The following is a 19,224-nucleotide window of genomic DNA, read 5'->3' on the forward strand; positions in this document are numbered from 1 at the left end:
CAGGGTTCTTGTCAGCCTAAAAGACTGGAGGTCAACCAGACTTCATGTAGTTGTTTGAGGGGCCCTTTTGACCCCCCAAACAAAAAGTTCCAACGATCACAAAGAACTCTTCATAGTTTGTTTTACAATGCTGCTTTTCTTTCTGGAACAACCACTATCTAATGTCCATGTGGTGGCTGGGAATCTAATTTTGGTGTGAAAAAACCCTCAAAAGGGACTTTTGTACTCAGAGCTAAGAACATTAGCAGAGACAGATGTTTCAAAAAACAAAGTCTCCTAAGTTTACCATTTCTAGAAAATGTTTTTATGTAGGGTTGACACCATAACCACAATTAAGGCTAGATGTCTGATTTTAATATTTAACTTACAAATGTAGTAGGTAAAAGGCTTCTACAAGAACTTCCCTTTGCACAGATACAAGATTTCAGCAAAACTGTTAAACCATAAAACATCAGGACAGTTGAACCACTAAATTTGTAGGAGACTGAGGATTGTAAATTCCAATTTCAAACTAAAGATCCAGTTTATTTTTAAGGCCCAGTCTGTGTTAAGCCAAGAACAGAGAGTTATGGAATTATACTTAAAATATTCAAACACTGTTCCAGCTAAAAGAGCTTCTAGAACAGTGTGGTGGTCAATATGGGTGCAGGACACAGTGTTTAAAAGCAAACACTTTTCCATAGCTTGACCCAGTCCACACTGGCTCCCAAACAAACAGTAACTTTAAACACTTCCTTACCCAAGTTTCTGGCCTAGGTTTTTTAGGAGAGCTGACAAACTAACAACTTCACATTTTACCTTTTTGTCACTAAAGACGCAAATTATAATTTCAGATAATTGGGATAATTTAGTTTCTCCAGTAAAGTCCCAACACGCCTAACCAAAAATTTTTAGAAGGATCAATAAACACCAAATGCAGACCTGCATTACTATTTAATTGTTTTGTATTTGATTTAATACAAATAAAAAAACCAAACCCAGATGGGGGAAGGGAAAGCTCAGATAACCATTTAGCCTTCTCTGAAATAAGGTTGTTTCACATAGTCCTACCGTCACAACATTTGAGGACACATTCCCTGCTAATTGGCATTACCAGTATTTTAGTTAAAGCTTTAGGTAAAGAGCAATAATACAGAGTATGTAACTCTAGATATGACCATTTACAAAGGGATTAAAAACCACTGTACTTCAGCTGTAAGTGTAATAAGCGGAGTAGCCACATTACAACAGTGGTCATTACTGGTATTTTTCATCATCTCCTTGGACCTGGAAGTTGCTGGCACATCCACTTCCTACAATTTTGCACTAGGAAATCAGATGCCTGGTATCAGAGGGTTTATATGATTTGAACACACACTGCTAGATTTAACACGTTTGGTACAATAGCTGAGCAGATCTTCGGATTACTCTTTCAAAAGGAGTATTTAATGAGAAAGTATCTTTTTAAAAAGAAAGTAAAGTCTGTTTTGAGAAAGCTATAAAAAAGTCTATAGTTTAAAAGTGCATGAAATACTTCTATTGTATATCTGAACTGCAAACTATTAATTCTTGCACTCCTAACATAGGAAAACAAAAAAAATAATCCCCCCCATTAATTTCTACTGTCAGTTAAGGAGTTGTCACAGTTCCTAAATCTGCCAGACTCTTTGCATTCCTGTACTAAGATGTTTCAATATAAAGAACTTTAATAAAATAAATAGAGTAAAAAAAAATTAGTTAAACAAAATCTTGGTGCACAGAACATTTATTTGCTTAAGAGATTAGCTTCCTTCGACAGTTATTCATATGGATAAGGGCTGAACTGTAGGCATTGTTTTGCTGTACAAGTCTTCTGCACAGAAGATTCTTTTATATAGATAGTCATTCACGTGGTTCCACTGCTAAGATTATTAGCTTGCTTCTCTGTGTAAAACTGCTTCACAATCCCTTGGAAGGCTTGCTCTTTTCTCCCCTTCATTATTTGAGAAAAGTGGACATTGATAAAATTTTAATCGAAGGAGTTACGATAGTTCTGACCTATTTCACTTCTTTAGTGCAGAGTGGACTGTGATTCTGTCTGAATTCCAATAAGTGAGGGTGGCTGTTGGCCACTGACTGTGGATAATACCGGCCTTGGATTTAGACGAGGAGGCATAGAATTAGCTGGGCGGATGAGTGGTGGTGGGGGCTGGTTTAGGGTTGGTCTTGGCTGAATAAATCGAGCCTGTTGCTGAAGTGGTGGAGGCTGACGATGGAGAGCAGGAGCAGCTGGAAGCGTTGGACGAAGTAACGGAGGAGGCTGGTTCAAAGTTGCTACAGGGGTTGCTGGAGCAGATGCCTGTGCAGGAGGCGAAGGGCCTAAACACTGAGTGATCTGCGTGGCTTGTCCCTACACAAAGACAAAATGTTATGTAAAGAGAGCCATCCTGTCCAGAACAAAATGCAGTTTGGGTTGCCAGTGTCCACTATATAGAAAGCACAAGCTTTTTTTGACATTGAAAAAACAAAAGTTACTGAGCATTTTAATTTCTAAACTGCTGAATAGTGGAACTAAAAATAGAATATTGATGAAAATCTACTTTTTTTTTTTTTTTTTTTACATTAAATACAGTCATAAGAAATTCACTATTAGAGGCCCAATCCTGTTCCCAATGAAGCTTATAAGATCAAAATCAGGCCTTTAAGTACACTAGTGTATCACAGATTAACCTTATATTATATTTCACTGAATTAAGTGCTATTCCTCAACTCATGCTTACTAGTAAGTGATACACAAAACACACCTCATCTTCTTCATCAGTGCTCTTTCCTGATGGCACATTAGAAGTATTTTTTGTGTCCTCCCCTAAAGTAGAAGCATCACCATTAGAAGCCAGGGTTCCTTGTTCAGCTTCCCATTCCTGCAACACCTCCTCTAAGTTAAACCGACGCCTGTAGTTTACAAAGAAGTTCTTCACTTGGCCAACAGTCTTGTTGCCAATTACATCTGCAATAGCTTGAAAATCTTTACCATATTTGCGTACACCTGAAAGGCAAAAGTAAATAATACACCTGTGAAGGATCAGTCAAGCACAGCTATTTGTGAAGTATGTATACAAATATGGCTTTTTGGGCCTATAGCTAAGGGCTCACTTTAATTTTAAGGACCTCTCCATTAGAAGGTAGACTGTAGCTTCCATTTAGAATAAATAAACAAACCAACCAAAAAAATTCCCAGAAGACACACTGACTCTTATTCTTTCAAGGCTATCTTTGCAAGGAAATTATTCACTAGGGTTAGGGTTTGTCACTGATTTTTCTAAAGATCCTGGTAATTGATAGGGCCCTCTCTACAGCCACACAGGGCTGGTCTCTGATGTGTGAAATAGATCATTTCATATTTTGGAGGGGGAGAGAACAGTACTCTCTGACCTTCAACTGATGGTTACAAGTCTTCTTTGTAGGCTTCCCGCAGCTAGCTGCATGCTAAGCTAGCGCTTTTCCCAAGAACCCATGTGGCATCTGACTGAAAGGAGCAGCAGAGTTCAATAGCATGAGTCTACTGACTCAGCACAAGGCAGAGCCAGGACACTAGAATTCTAATCCTGCTTCTGACACTTCCTTTGTGCCCTAAGGGGAACAGGCTAATAGCCTGTCATTTAGCTATTTATGAAATGGGGGAACAGCCCTCTGAATATAGGACAAATTGGCAGATATTCACTGGGCTTATTTGGAACAACTGCCCTAAAAAAAAAAAAAAAAGTGTTGGCAAAATAGCTCTCAGCAAAAGCAGCTGAGACCCAATTCTCCCGTAGTGGGAGTCTATGAATAGTTCAACTCTTCTCCCTTTCATTCATTTTTATATCAGTCAGTTTGATTTGGGAGTGCCTCAACTTATTTCTCATCCTCCCCAAAATCCTAAAACTGCTTTTGGCATAAAAAAAGTCAGTTATACCCGATTTTGTGGAAAAAAATTACTTGCCCATTCAAATACATTAAGGCTGGCTCTGTGTGCTTCTCTCTCCCAACACAATATACTAACACTGAAAAATTCTATCTGTAACCTTGATGTCAGTTATCAAGGAATGGTCGATCAAATAAACAAAATACATGCATTTTAAATACCTGAATCAGGTCATCTCAAAGTGACATATTGAAGTTTACCAGTTCTCCCTCAATTCAGTTTCCATTTTCTTAAAAACAAAGATATTTGAGTCTCTCTCCTTTTAATACATTAATGGTAACCCTGAAGTTTCTCCTCTTTCCTGTTCTCAAGGGGAAAATCCTCATGTTCTCCTGCACTCTGGAGCTTTGCTTTTAGCTACTGTACTAAAAATGGTATTTTTGATACCCAAAGAGTCCAAGAGTTTTGTAGCTTTCAGCCTCCAGAGACAGACCTGCTTGTATTTTATAGTCTGGGATAAAAATTACTCTGCAGTAATCCATAAACTGGAGACAGTTATATGATTTTTGCTTTCTGCTAGGGAACCTTTCATGTCATGAGCAAAATAAGATTTGACTTATGTAATGTGGAAAATTGCTGATGACTTTACCCATTCAGAATCCATTATAGTACTTAAAGGACATGCATTTTCTCCCCCAATAGCAGAAAATTATATGCCAGATGTAATGTCTTATTTCAGAAAGGTGAAGTAAAGGATACAGAAGGAGAGATTCAATTTAGAAAATCTGAAATATATGCTCTTAGTAACTTGATAAAAAAATGATATAACTTTGCTCTTTCTACTTTTCTTTTTGAATAAGTGCTTCTAATATGCAGTGTCTTGTTCGCTGCAGTGAATGTACAAAAGAAAAGTCAGTACCAATAAGTAGTTTAACTACAGTTGAAGCTAAGTTGAAGCTTCAGTTTTAGCCATTAAGGGTCAAATAAAATTATGGCTGGTTCTGCACATATGTACTAGTAAGCTCCTGCTCCCCACATAGAGATCTGCGGGGGGGGGGGGGAGGGGGAGAGGAGGAGGAGGAGAAGAGAAGAGAGATCTGGATGCAGGGAGTCACAGTGTGCAAGAGGGAGCAGTAGTGTTTCTAAAGAGGGTAAGTCTGGGCAAGAGAGACAACCATTTGCTCTGTGCACTGACAATGGCAGGAGATGAGAAAGAGTGATATATAGCTACACCTTTTCAAAGTATGCTCCCTCCAGTACTCAGTCTTTTACCTGTCATAATAGACAGGGCATAACAGGAGAGCTTCACTAAGGCCAGGTCCACACTACCACTTACTTCAGCATAACTTACATCGCTCAGGGGTGTGAATACGCCACCCTCCTGAGCAACATAAGTTACACCTACTTAAGCACCAGTGTGGACAGTGCTATGGAAGTGGATCGGACTGAAGAACTTGTGGATCTAAAGACGGAGGAGGCCTGGAATTACTTCAAGTCAAAGTTGCAAAAACTATCAGAAGCCTGCATCCCAAGAAAGGGGAAAAAAATCATAGGCAGGAGTTGTAGACCAAGCTGGATGAGCAAGCATCTCAGAGAGGTGATTAAGAAAAAGCAGAAAGCCTACAAGGAGTGGAAGATGGGAGGGATTAGCAAGGAAAGCTACCTTACTGAGGTCAGAACATACAGGGATGAAGTGAGAAAGGCTAAAAGCCATGTAGCGTTGGACCTTGCAAAGGGAATTAAAACCAATAGTAAAAGTTTCTATAGCCATATAAATAAGAAGAAAACAAAGAAAGAAGAAGTAGGACCGCTAAACACTGAGGATGGAGTGGAGGTTAAGGATAATCTAGGCATGGCCCAATATCTAAATAAATACTTTGCCTCAGTCTTTAATAAGGCTAATGAGGAGCTTCTGAAGTAGAAGCCAAACTCGAACAGCTTAATGGGACAAAATTGGAGGGCCCAGATAATCTTCATCCAAGAATATTAAAGGAACTGGCTCATGAAATTGCAAGCCCATTAGAAAGAATTTTTAATGAATCAGTAAACTTAGGGGTTGCACCGTACGACTGGAGAATTGCTAACATAGTTCCTATTTTTAAGAAAGGGAAAAAAGGTGATCCGAATAACTATAGGCCTGTCAGTTTGACATCTGTAGTATGTAAAGTCTTGGAAAAATTTTTGAAGGAGAAAGTAGTTAAGGACATTGAGGTCAAAGATAATTGGAACAAAATACAACATAGTTTTACAAAAGGTAGAACGTGCCAAACCAACCTGATCTCCTTCTTTGAGAAGGTAACAGATTTTTTTAGACAAAGGAAATGCAGTGGATCTAATTTTCCTCGATTTCAGTAAGGCATTTGACACGGTTCCACATAGGGAATTATTAAATTGGAAAAGATGGGGATCAATATGAAAATTGAAAGGTGAATAAGGAACTGGTTAAAGGGGAGACTACAACGGGTCGTACTGAAAGGTCAACTGTCAGGCTGGGAGGAGGTTACTAGTGGAGTTCCTCAGGGATCAGTTTTGGGACCAATCTTATTTAACCTTTTTATTACTAACCTTGGCACAAAAAGTGGGAATGTGCTAATAAAGTTTGCGGATGACACAAAGGTGGGAGGTATTGCTAACACAGAGAAGGACCGGGATATCCTACAGGAAGATCTGGATGACCTTGTAAACTGGAATAATAATAGGATGAAATTTAATAGTGAAAAGTGCAAGGTCATGCATTTAGGAATTAATAACAAGAATTTTAGTTATAAACTGGGGACACATCAGTTGGAAGTAACAGAGGAGGAGAAGGACCTCGGAGTATTGGTTGATCACAGGATGACTATGAGTTGCCAATGTGATATGGCCGTTAAAAAAGCTAATGCAGTTTTAGGATGCATCAGGCGAGGTGTTTCCAGCAAAGAAGGAGGTGTTAGTACCGTTATATAAGGCACTGGTGAGACCTCATCTGGAATACTGTGTGCAGTTCTGGTCTCCCATGTTTAAGAAGGATGAATTCAAACTGGAACAGGTTCAGAGACGGGCTACTAGGATGATCCGAGGAATGGAAAACCTGTCTTATGAAAGGAGACTCAAAGAGCTCAGCTTGTTTAGCCTAACCAAAAGAAGGTTGAGGGGGGATACGATTGTTCTTTATAAATATATCAGAAGGATAAATATCAGGGAGGGAGAGGAATTATTTAAGCTTAGTACCAATGTGGACACAAGAACAAACAGATATAAACTGGACACTAGGAAGTTTAGACTTGAAATTAGACGAAGGTATCTAACCATTAGAGAAGTGAAGTTCTGGAACAGCCTTCCAAGGGGAGTAGTGGGGGCAAAAGATATATCTGGCTTTAAGACTAAGCTTGATAAGTTTATGGAGGGGATGGTATGATGGGATAGCCTAATTTTGGCAATTAATTTAGCAACTGATCTTTGATTATCAGCAGGTAAGTATGCCCAGTGGTCTGTGATGGGACGTTAGATGGGTTGGGATCTGAGTTACTATAGAGAATTCTTTCCTGGGTGCTGGCTGGTGAGTCTTGCCCACATGCTCAGGGTTTAACTGATCGCCATATTTGGGGTCGGGAAGAAATTTTCCTCCAGGGCAGATCGGCAGAGGCCCTGGAGGTTTTTCGCCTTCCTCTGCAACATGGGGCAGGGGTCACTTGCTGGAGGATTCTCTGCAGCTTGAGGTCTTCAGACCACAATCTGAGGACTTCAATAACTCAGACATAGGTTAGGGGTTTGTTACAGGAGTGGGTGGGTGAGATTCTGTGGCCCGCATTGTGCAGGAGGTCAGACTAGATGATCATAATGGTCCCTTCTGACCTTAGAGTCTATGTCAGTGGGAGAGATTCTCCACCAATATAGCTACCGCCTCTTGCGGAGGTGGATTTATTATGCCGAAGGGAGAACTCTCCCCTGTCGGCATAGAGCATCTTGATCAGACATGCTGCAACTGTGCAGACGTAGTGCTTCTAGTACAGATTAGCCCTAACTCACACAGATGATTAGAAGACCCATTGTGACTTATTTACCAATTTGCAGAATTCATTAAGTGAACAAAAGGATAACAATACGAAATGCATTTCTCTCATTTGACCACTGAGGTTCAGGTTCCTTTCAGATTCCTTTTAGCATACTAGTAAATATCCAATAGTGTTACAAGACTTCAGTACAGCACTCTAAAATCTTCATTGGAAGACAGAGAACACCTAACATACTGACAAAGCACACATTTATCTTGAAAGAGACTATCAGCTTTCTAGGTCATATAATGGTGAACTGGTGCACAGACTACTCATTACCTTTCAAGTTTCAAACACTACCTTAAGTTATTTCCTAAAGCTTTCCACCTCTCCACCCAGGAGACTGATTAAGCTTGATAATTTGCCTAGTCTTATAAAATGAAGCTCAAAAAGTAGAAGCTCTAGCCCCAGTCCAGAAGTCTAGACAGCAGTGAAACAGCCCAGCACCCAAGCCCCATGAGCCCGAGTTGGCTGGCATGGGCCAGTGGGGCGCTTTTCTTTGCTGTGCGGACATACCCTAAAAGGCAGCACATCCTTAGGAGTGAAGTTAAGCCATGATCTGGCACAGCACTTAAATGTGTGCCTAGAGTTCAGCACCTGAGTATCCCCATTAAAACTAACGCTTTGCCAGATTGGGGCCTTAGTGAATGGCATGGCTATGTAGTACTCAGCATATCACTGTACAGTCACGGGACTAGAACTGAAATTGTTGCAGACAATAGATTAGAAGGGCAATGGGAGTGGAGGTTCCAGCATGCAGCAGGGAGCGCAGGCCACTGGCTGCACAGAGGTGGGGGATCACTCTGCAGCCCCCTGCCCCCTTTGGGACACAGAGTCGGCAGTGAGACTGCACCCGACCCTGACACAGCGCAAGGGCAAGGCCTGACCCAGAAACACCCTGGGACCCTACCCCTTCATGCCAATAGCAAACAAGAGGGACAGAGTCTCACATGCAAGCCCAGCCCTGCCACCTGATCCAGGTGTGGGGCAAGCAGACTCATCCCAGCAGGCTCCAAGTGTGGAGGGGCTTAGTGTGGGAGGATCCAGGTGTGGGGTGAGCGGGTTCTGTGTGGGGCAATTTGGGTGTGGGCGGCTTGGTGGGAGGTCCAAGTCCAATTGTGTGTGTGTGGGGGGATTTGGATGCACAGGGGTTCGTTGGAAGATCAAGGTGCAGGGGAAATGGGACTCAGCAGAGGGATCCAGGTGAAGGGGGGCTGGTGGGGTGGGAGTCTGGGTGCAGCTCAGTGGGATGGGGCTTGGCAGGGTGAGTGGAGGGTCTAGAGGCATGGGGGTTGGGAGGATGGGGGAGCAGCTTGCTGTACAGTGACCTCTTCCCCCGCAGCTGGGGAGCAATGGGGGCAAGAAGCAGGGGGTGGGGTGCATGTGTGGAGCTTCCTGCAGTCGGGGGAGGTTCCTGGGGCTGGGTTGGACCTGGCCCCAGGAGCAGCCGGTGCAGGGGAAGAATAAGTCTTGTCGCCCCGCAGGACTAGCGGCTGGAGTCTGGCGCATGGTAGAAGCTACCAGCCAGGTGTCCCCAGGCCTGCCCCCTTCTGGCTCCAGGCACATCGCGATAGCAAGCAAGAGGGACAGAGTCTTGTACACATGCCCAGTCCCACTCCCTGAGGTGGTGATTTACATCTTCCCTGGCTGCTCCTGATGCCCAAATCAGACGGCCTGTTCAGGACCACTGCCTGGAAGGGGTGCGTGAATCAATTATTCTGCAGGGAAGAGTAAAATGTGCAGGGGACATGAATTCTGCTCTTGCACAGAATTCCCCCAGTAGTCCCAGAGCCAATATGCCGTGGTGCCTTATCTCTTCCCGTCATGCCCCCCCGACCAGTAATGGAATCTTTCTGCATCCCACTCCATTACTGTACAGCTGTCTCGGCATGGAGCTTGGGCTGACAGCAGAGCTGGGAGTAGAACTGGGAATAGGGGTGAGAGGGCCTGCAGATGGGCACTCAGCTGCATCTGGGGCAGGGCTGGGTGGCGCTCCCTCCTCGTCCCCCATAAGAGCTAGCCTGGGCCCTGCCACATGCCCCACCCCCACCCCAAATGTTCCTCCATGCCCCCCCTAAGGTGCATGCCCCACAGTTTGAGGACCACTGCAATATACAGAGTCAAACATTCAGAAAGAGTTTGCAGTGATCTTATTTGGGTCATATTTCCTAAGCATGGAATAGGTCTAGTAGTTTATGTACTTGCAGCAATTTGATTTCAGAAAGTTAGTGTCATGCCCCCATCATGCTCCATCAAATGTAATGGGTTCTGTACTTGCAAACAGTCGTTTAGGTTTTTGCAGACCAAATTGTATGAAAAATGACTGAACATGAACAAAGCTGTGTTTTTTCTCAGCCATTTCAAAACTATGTTCACCAAAAAAATACGAGGACTTACTCAAAATAACCAATTCTGTACTAGAAAGCACTATAACAGTTTACTGGTCGCGTATAAACGAAATAAAGACCATTCAACTTTTGAAAGAATCCTAACTTTTAAGTAGAGTCAGAATACTAAAAGTTATCAAATACTGAATATTCAGTAACTTATACATTAGGATATTCTAACAAAACATGAGGCAAGTTATACTAATTAGTCTAAGCATTATTTTAAAGCCAGTAAACAACGTAAAGCAGAGGTTCTCAACCTGTGGTCTGCGGACCACTTCCATTAAGGTGGTCCATGGATAGTTCCCTCTAAGGTGCACGCCTGGGCCGCAGCACATAAAAAAAATGACGGGCCACCCACCTAATTAGTGGAGCCATGCAGGTGTGGCTCCACTAATTAGGTGCCTGGACTCTGGAGAGGACGCAAATGTAAGGCAAGCTGGTGGCCTTGGGGGGAGTAGAAGGGATGTGGGAAGGGGCAGTAGGGTGAGAAGACGGGGTGGAGGGAATTTGGGACATGCAGGCCAGAGAGAGGTGACTTTCCCCAGCTCCAGGGCTGCAGCTGCTGGGGAGAGATCCCCCCCTCCTTCACAGCTCCAGCTCAGTCGCTGCCGCAGCAGGGGAGACCCCCATCCTTCCCAGCCAGGGGGCTGCCGCAGCAGGGGAGAGAACATTCATCGCATTAGAAAGGTAAGACTACTGATATTAAAATATGAATTGTGTGCTTTTATTTGCAGAACAAAAAACAATTATTAAGGGGTTTTTGTAATATAGCACTTTTATCCAAAGCGCTTTACAACAGTTAGCTAACGGTACAAACAACATTTGGAAAAATCATTAAGTGGTCCACTGAGACCCTCAGCAATTTTCAAGTGGTCCGTGGGGGAAAAAAAAAGTTTGAGAACCACTGATGTAGAGAACTAGCTCAATTACTTCACTGAAGTAATATTGAGCTGATGAATAGTATCAGAAAAAACAAGAGATGCAACTTATCACACTTTGAAGTTTATACACTGCGTTTCATTTTTATGCTTATATTTCCATCTGAATGCTTTTTCTGGACTGTGCAGTGCACTGTTTTAACAAGATAACAATCTGAGAGTTTTCATTAGATAAAGAGATTATTGCATGTTAACTGTACCCAATATCCTGTTGGTAAAGTGCACTGCTAGCCACTAAGAAAATGTGTTAGTACAGCATCTGTCTCCAGCCTCAAACTTTCACAGCAGGATGTTGGATGGGAAGACTGTATCTTGTCTCTTCATGCCTAGTTAAAGGTGACCTGCAAACGAAAGAAATTGGGCTTCTGCCTTTTTGCTTCTTTTTGGATGTTTAAAGGCAGACCGAAAAATATTTTTCCCTACTTGTTTCCTACTTTGTTTCACGTCTGTTTAGTCTAGAAGACCAGGAAGAAGAGTTAGTGACTTGTGATGGTGTAATTTATATATTAAGAAAAGGGATTTTTAGTCAGACTGCTTAGAACACCAGTGGGCTTTAAAAAAAAATTAACACCCATTTAACTTCAATGACTAAACTCTGAATCTACTCAATGTAGAGTATATACCACTCAGACCCCTTCAATTAAAGAAAGAGCTTACAACAAGAACAAAAATCATGTGTGTTCCATTGGTCTTCCAACAAAGCCAGAGACTTTACATTCCCAACATTTCTAAGGGGGGGGGGGGGGAAGAGCAATCTCCCTCCCCAGCTACCTTAAAGGAAAACAAAGCATTTTCTCTGGTGTTCTTTATACATAAAGCAGGAAAAGGGCACAGGCCCAATTTTGAAGAAATCTGCAGGTCACAAGATTTTTAATAGTTATAAGTCATTACTACTTTTTTGTAACATACCTTGTACTGCAAGAAGCTGCTCCTCTGTAGTCCAACGGGCATTGATTTTCTGATTCAACTATTAAAATTAGAGAAATTGCACACTAAGGTCATTAAAGCACATTCCAAAACACACTGTAAAGTATCTGAAAGTCATTATAAAAACATATTTTAATGCCTGAATTTCTTTGATAGTTTTCCCTGTTTGCAGTAAGACTCAATTGCAAAGACTCAATTGTCACAGAGTAATAATCATCTTCATGAAGGTAAAAACATTTTGTTAGTTTACTGTTTAATACTAAGTTGTATTATTAGAAAATAATTTCTAAATTTTGCATTTTCAATCAATATGCTCACCATTAAAAGAGTAGCTTCAGTAATTGAAAAAACAAAAAACCCCACCCCAATGCTTATGACATGCTGGTGAAAGTAGAAATTAATTAGCTGACAGTTTCACCAGAAAAGCTGGTTTGTAATGGCACATGATCTAGCTCCCTAACTTCATGTATAATCATGCTAACCTCACTGCTTCTATTGTCCCTCTACCCACTCCCACTTACCTCCCATTTAAAAGATTGAGAAAAGCATATTTTGCTCACTTCCTCCAGAGAACCAACATATTTACCATTGCATGAATGGAACACTGAAATTCATGCAATGGTAAATATGTTGGTTCTCTGAAACACAAACACTGTGCAGCAGCAAATGACTCAAACTATACTTTAATGTATCTTCCCGCCAATCCAAGAGCAATGCCGCACATTCTAGCACATTATATTAATTTACCTCAGGAGGTTTGAATTCTTCAATTCCACCTTCCATTTTTTGTTTCAGTGCACTGTTTACTTGCTTAGCATTTTGAACCTTGATTAAAAACAAAAAAAGTTAATCAGCTCCACAAAGAAAGCTGATCAATTCATACAAACAGTTCCACTAGGATTGCTACAAGTATGCCTCTTAAATTACAGAAGTAAACATTATGGTTTAATGCTTCTCTACTTTTAACTTTTGTCTGCTTCACAGACAAATCATATTTTACCCTGGAGAGTGAATGAGAGAGAGACGACTAAGACAGCGTTCTTTGAAAGGCTGGTTAAAATTTGTGCACCAGGATTATGACAAACCAGGAGGAAGATAAAAGCTAACTTTCACAAAATTGCATGTCTGTATAGAGTAAGAAATATTTCAGGATTCTACAAACATCTTTTCATTTGCTGCTCTTACACTTTTATGGAGTGAGAGAAATTCTATACATAAGTTGTTTCTCAGAAGACTAGGTTCTCTCCTTCCCCAACAGAACTCTAAAAAGTGATGAGATATTTCTAGTTACTTTCTTGTTGCAGACTGCTTTTTACCGGTTTTGTTAGCTTCAGGTTATGATCTCCTGATATAGTTTATTTTGGAATTATTTTGACACATTAAAGTTAGAGATTAATTTTTGTTTACAAAGGTGTACTTTCTAACTCACACTTGCACATCACTATTAACCAATTAAAATGTGCTGACGCAATGCACAGATGAACACATACACCTCTACCTTGATAGAACGCTGTCCTTGGAAGCAAAAAAAATCTTACCAGGTTATAGGTGAAACCGTGTTATATTGAACTTGCTTTGATCCACCAGAGTGCGCAGTCCTGCCCCACCCCCCGAGCACTGCTTTACCGCGTTATATCAGGTGGCATTATATCAAGGTAGCGGTGTATATAAGAAAATGGATTTGCATGGCTGGTTTGACAGCATACAAGGGCTTGAATGCATGGGAAGGCATTGAGTATGGAGATAAACTCTGCTGCACTCAGTCTAGGCAAAAGAAAGAGCTGCACCCTTCCAGCATTTTAAACAGAAATGTATCTTGAGCCATGATTTTTCCAATGTTTTGAGGATTCCCCCATCTTACACACACACTAAAAAAGTTATAATATACGATAAATAAACAGATCACTTCTACCCCCTATTAGATTTTATTCAGTTTAAACTCAGATAAGATGTTAAAATACAATAAGATTCTATTTCCCTCCAACATAGAAATTAAGAAGCTGTTGGGAGGATTACCCCTTGACAAGAATTAAATGTACATGTGTTTTTAGAAAGAGGTAGTCCCACAAAATTATATCCTCAATAGTGGACAAGGGTAGCATTAAAACAGAACAGGCTATTTTCTAACTTCCAACCTGTTATCAGTGTAGAATTAACAAGTATAGGAACAATCAATTTAACAAGACACTTGTGTTGAAGTAACTGATACATGATTTCAGAAACCCCATAGAGGGATTAGGACAATGATTCTCAACCTGTGGCCCATTCAGCACATAGCTGTGGCCCATGTGACATCCTCAGGGACAAACTGATAATATATTAGTGTGGATGTGGCCCACATAACACAGAGAGCTGCATATGCAGCCCGCAATGGTAAATAGGTGGAGAACCACTGGATTAGGAGAATACACAGTCTCAGGAATTCACAGCAAACAAAACAAGACAGATGACCCAAAGTACCTGGCGCTTCAATGAGATTAGCTCCATGTCCAGCTGTCTAAGAATTGTGTTGGCTGCATTGGGGCTACAGGAAACTGCTACCACATCTTCCTGGGTCAGATACATGCCCTTAGGCGGACGACATTTAGAACGCTGCGAGTGATGGCGATGCTGTAAACTCTGATACTCTCTTCTACCCAGCCCTATTTTACTGGTCTGAACAGGTTGTTCATTATTGCCCTTAAAAAGTTAGAAGAGGTAGGTGATTAAAGTACACAGCTTTTGAATACCATGCAAGCATATTTTACAAACAGCTTACACAAAAGAGAAAACTAGGTCATTTCTACAGCTACTCGAAAAGGCCAGTAAAGCCTTAGAGTTAGAGTTATGCTCACAAGTCAGTTGTTGGATAGGTCTGTCGCCAACCTTTAACATATTAACATTTCTTTCAAACTCTAAAGAGTACGGTTCCATTACAAAAACTGTATTTTCAACTAAGAGAGAAATGTTAGCATACACACTATGAAAATGATCGAGTTTCCTAACCTCTAATGCTTTAAAAAAAGGTTGCAGGTTATAAAATATGCTTTACATAAATCTAGTCTCCTTATTCTCTATATATTCTACATTAAAAAAAAATTTAAGGTTGCGAAGTGAAGCATTAGAGCTGGTAAAAAAAAAATCCATCCAAAATACTGTCTTGCTGAAATGGAAATGTTTCAAAGGAAGATTTCTCGGTCTAGAATGAACTTTGCTCAAAATATGAAACAGATAGAGAGACACTCTTCAGCCTGGTGGTTAGGGCCCAGGTTCAAGTCCTCTGCTCTGAGAACAGGGGTTTCCATCCCAGGTTACTCTGAATGCATTCTAATACAGAAGAAACAAAGTTTGAAACATTTAATTATTCCATGAAATTGAACTGTTTTCTGGACAGCCCTACCAAATGCCAGAATTAAGGTTGCCTGTGCAACCCTAATTCCCACACCTCCACCCTTTGTATGTATGCATTATGACACAGCTTTTAATAACATGATCACTGTTTTTCCTACAGGACCTCAGCTTCATTCAGTCCACAGGATTTTGTCTCCATTGTTCAGTGTGTGGTTCTAGGCCGTATTTACAACATACTATTCAACTCTTACTACAAATACAATTCATTTTCTTATAGCTTTTCTAATGTACTCATATATACAGTTTATATATATTAGGTCTTGGCTATATATCCTATTCAAGATCTTCACAAACATTAATTTATCTTTACAAAATTCCTGTGAGACGAGGTGTTATCCCCATTTTACAGATGGGGCATAAAGTAACAAAAAAAAATCTATTAATTTCAGGTGCCCATTTGAGATGGTTAGGACCTGATTTTTTGCCATATTTTGCATTTTATAGCACTTGAAATATTCTAATACAGCTCCCATTGACTTCATAATGCAGTCCAATGCACATCTGCAAATCAGGGTCCAGGGCCTGAAGTCAGAAAATGAGGAACACATGATGAGGGAGCATCTCTGAAAAGTTTGGTTTAAGTGATTTGCTCAGCATCACACAGGATCTGTGTGGCACAGGCAGGAACAGAATCCAATTTTCCAGGGCAGCATTCAACTGTCTTAATAATGAAACTATCCTTTCTATTCCTGCAACCCCCCAACTCATGCAATATACACTTTTCAGTTTCTACAACAAATGAGGCAGGGGTCCTACAGACAACAGCCTTCTTTACTACACAACTCTGATTCATCTCCAAAGCAGGTCCATCTGGCACACTGATGGAATGAGGCAGAGTTCCTGTGGAAAAAACAGTATGTGATCATGCAACTGAAGTCTATCAATGCATATGCACCAGAGCGCTGAATTAGAGTTGCATGGGCAATCCTAATTCTGGCATTTCCTAACTTGTGAGTGCTTGGCTTTTGCAACTTTAATAATGTTCTTTTACATAGTTTGCAATTTCCTAGGTTTTAAAGAGACTGAAAATATAAAAAAAATTTACCAAAATGATACCCCATGGTTCATCAGCAAGGGTAGAACCTTCTGATCCATCACAGAGACCTCTGCCATCTAAGATAACTGAGTAACTGACCATAGTGATAGGTCGTCATCCTGTATTCCTCCTGGGGGAATTCTGCGCCACTGCACATGCAGAATTTTGCAGAAATTAACATTGTGTGCGCAAAATTTCGTTTTCCCCAGACATGGGCTGCAGTGCTGCTGGCCGCCACTAGGGGCTGCTGGACCAGCAGAGCCCAGCTCACACACACACACTGCTGGGGGGAGGGGGAGGGAGCTAGAGGGTTCCCAGCAGCTGCAGTTCCCAGCATGGCCTGAGGGAAGGAGAGGGTGGCACGCAGGAAACTCCATGCAAACCTAGGACTGAGCATCACACAGTTTCTTCCTCTGAATCCCTGGGCTTGGAGGAGGAGGGGGGTGGGTGTCTGAGCTGCGGGGGCCACAGCTGGGCTTTAGGGAGGAGGGGTTGTGGGTGTCTGGCCAGTCCAGCTAGGCTGGGGGGGGGGGGAGAGGAGGGAAGAGAGCAAAGAAACAGGAACTGGGTTGTTATAGGGGTTTCTTTTAACTCTCTTCTCCTGGGGGAACTTATGTGCATGTCTGTATTGTTACAGACATACTTGCTAACAGGTATTTTGAAATAAATTACCAAAATAATTAGCCCTGTCAAATGATTAAAAACATTAATTGTGATTAATCGTGCAATTAAGAAAAGTAATCGCAATTAATCACACTTAAACAATAGGATGCCATTTGTTTAAATAGTTTTGGATGTTTTCTACATTTTCAAATATATTGATTTCACTTACAACACAGAATATAAAGTGTGCAGTGTTCACTTTATATTTATTTTTTATTACAAATATTTGCACTGTAAAATACAAAAGAAATAGTATTTCAATTCACCTAATACAAGTAATGCAATCTCTTTATCATGAAAGCTGAACTTAAATATGTAGAATTATGTACAAAAATAACTGCACTCAAAAATTAAACAAAGTCCACTCAGTCCTACTTCTTGTTCAGCCAATCATTCAGACAAAAGTTTGTCTAAATTTGCAGGAGATACTGTAAACAAGAAGTGGATAGCATTATCACCTGAAAGTGAGAACAAGAGTTTGCATGACACTGTTGTAGCCAGCGTCGCCAAGATATTTACATGCCAGATGCACTAAAGATTCATATGTCCCTTCATGCTTCAATCATCATTCCAGAGGAATGTGTCCATGCTGATGACGTGTTCTGCTTGTTTATAATCCAAAGCAGTGCGGACCGACACATGTTCATTTTCATCATCTGAGTCAAATGCCACCAGCAGAAGGTTGATTTTCTTTTTTGGTGGTTCAGGTTCTGTAGTTTCCGCATCGGAGTATTGCTCTTTTAAGACTTCTGAAAGCATGCTCCACACGTCCTCCCTCTCAGATTTTGGAAGGCACTTCATATTCTTAAACTTTGACTCGAATGATGTAGCTATCTTTAGAAATCTCACATTGGTACCTTCTTTGCGTTTTGTCAAATCTGCAGTGAAAGTGTTCTTAAAATGAACAACTTGTGCTGGGTCATCTGAGACTGCTATAACATGACATATATAGGGAAGAAGGCGGGTAAAACAGAGCAGGGAACATATGATTCTCCCCAAGGACTTTAGTCACAAATTTAATTAACACATTATTTTTCTAATGAGCATCATCAGCATGGAAACATGTCCTCTGGAATGGTGGCTGAAGCATGAAGGGGCATACGAATGTTTAGCCTATCTGGCACGTAAAGACCTTGCAATGATGGCTACAAAAGTGCCACGCGAATGCCTGTTCTCACTTTCAGGTGACATTGTAAACAAGAAGCAGGCAGCATTATCTCCCATAAATGTAAACAAACTTGTTTGCCTTAGTGAATGGCTGAACAAGAAGTAGGACTGAGTGGACTTGTAGGCTCTAAAGTATTACACTTTTTTGTTTTTAGAGCAGTTATATAACAAAAACAAAAATCTATATTTGTAAGTTGCACTTTCACAATAGAGAGATTGCACTACAGTACTTGTATGAGGTGAATTGAAAAACTCTTTGTTTGCCATTGTTACAGTGCAAATATTTGTAATATAAAAGTGAGCAGTCTACTTTGTAAACTGTGTTGTAATTAAATCAATATATTTGAAAAATGTAGAAAACATCCAAAAATATTTAATAAATTTCAATTGTGTTCTATTGTTTAACAATGCAATTAAAACTGTGATTAATCGTGATGAATTTTTTTGAGTTAATCACGTGAGTTAACTGTGATTAATCAACAGCCCTAAAAATAACTGAAACTGGTATGATTATGTAGTGTTAGTTTGACAAATAAAATTTGCAGAATTAAAATAGTGTGTGCAGAATTTAGTGTTTTGGCACAGAATGCCCCCAGGAGTACCTGTATGTGAGCAAACACTAGAAGGGAGGGAGACCCATTGTCAGAAATTTGCTGACATCAGAGGATTGGTAAAATTCAAGAAACTTGAGTTCCATTTTTTTTTGGGGGGGGGGGGGAGGGGGAAGAGAATGTTCTAGAGGGCACAGACTTTTGCCCCATTCCTCCCCAAGCCTGACCTCTTCACCCATCCCTGGCTCCTTGTCCCTGTCCCATTC

At 40.9% G+C, this 19,224-nt stretch overlaps 1 protein-coding gene across 3 annotated transcripts in view; it reads right to left on the reverse strand.

The window, feature by feature from the left end:
• Window positions 1-1,728: 1,728 nt before the first annotated feature.
• The window catches only part of RCOR3 (REST corepressor 3), a 36,577-nt gene continuing 19,081 nt past the window's right edge, over window positions 1,729-19,224 (reverse strand). For 2 of the 3 annotated variants that reach the window (XM_045009889.1, XM_045009890.1), the window contains 5 exons: window positions 14,612-14,830; window positions 12,899-12,976; window positions 12,134-12,191; window positions 2,763-3,004; window positions 1,729-2,368 (listed from right to left, as the gene is read on the reverse strand). In XM_045009889.1, coding sequence (XP_044865824.1) covers window positions 2,030-2,368; window positions 2,763-3,004; window positions 12,134-12,191; window positions 12,899-12,976; window positions 14,612-14,830 — 936 coding nt within the window. In that variant the 3' untranslated portion in view covers window positions 1,729-2,029. Of the gene's footprint in view, window positions 2,369-2,762; window positions 3,005-10,993; window positions 11,566-12,133; window positions 12,192-12,898; window positions 12,977-14,611; window positions 14,831-19,224 lie in introns of those variants that run through there. The other variant, XM_045009891.1, reaches the window with a different exon arrangement.

Source organism: Mauremys mutica, chromosome 3 (genome assembly GCF_020497125.1).
Source record: "Mauremys mutica isolate MM-2020 ecotype Southern chromosome 3, ASM2049712v1, whole genome shotgun sequence".
In the NCBI taxonomy this organism is placed as follows: domain Eukaryota; kingdom Metazoa; phylum Chordata; order Testudines; family Geoemydidae; genus Mauremys; species Mauremys mutica.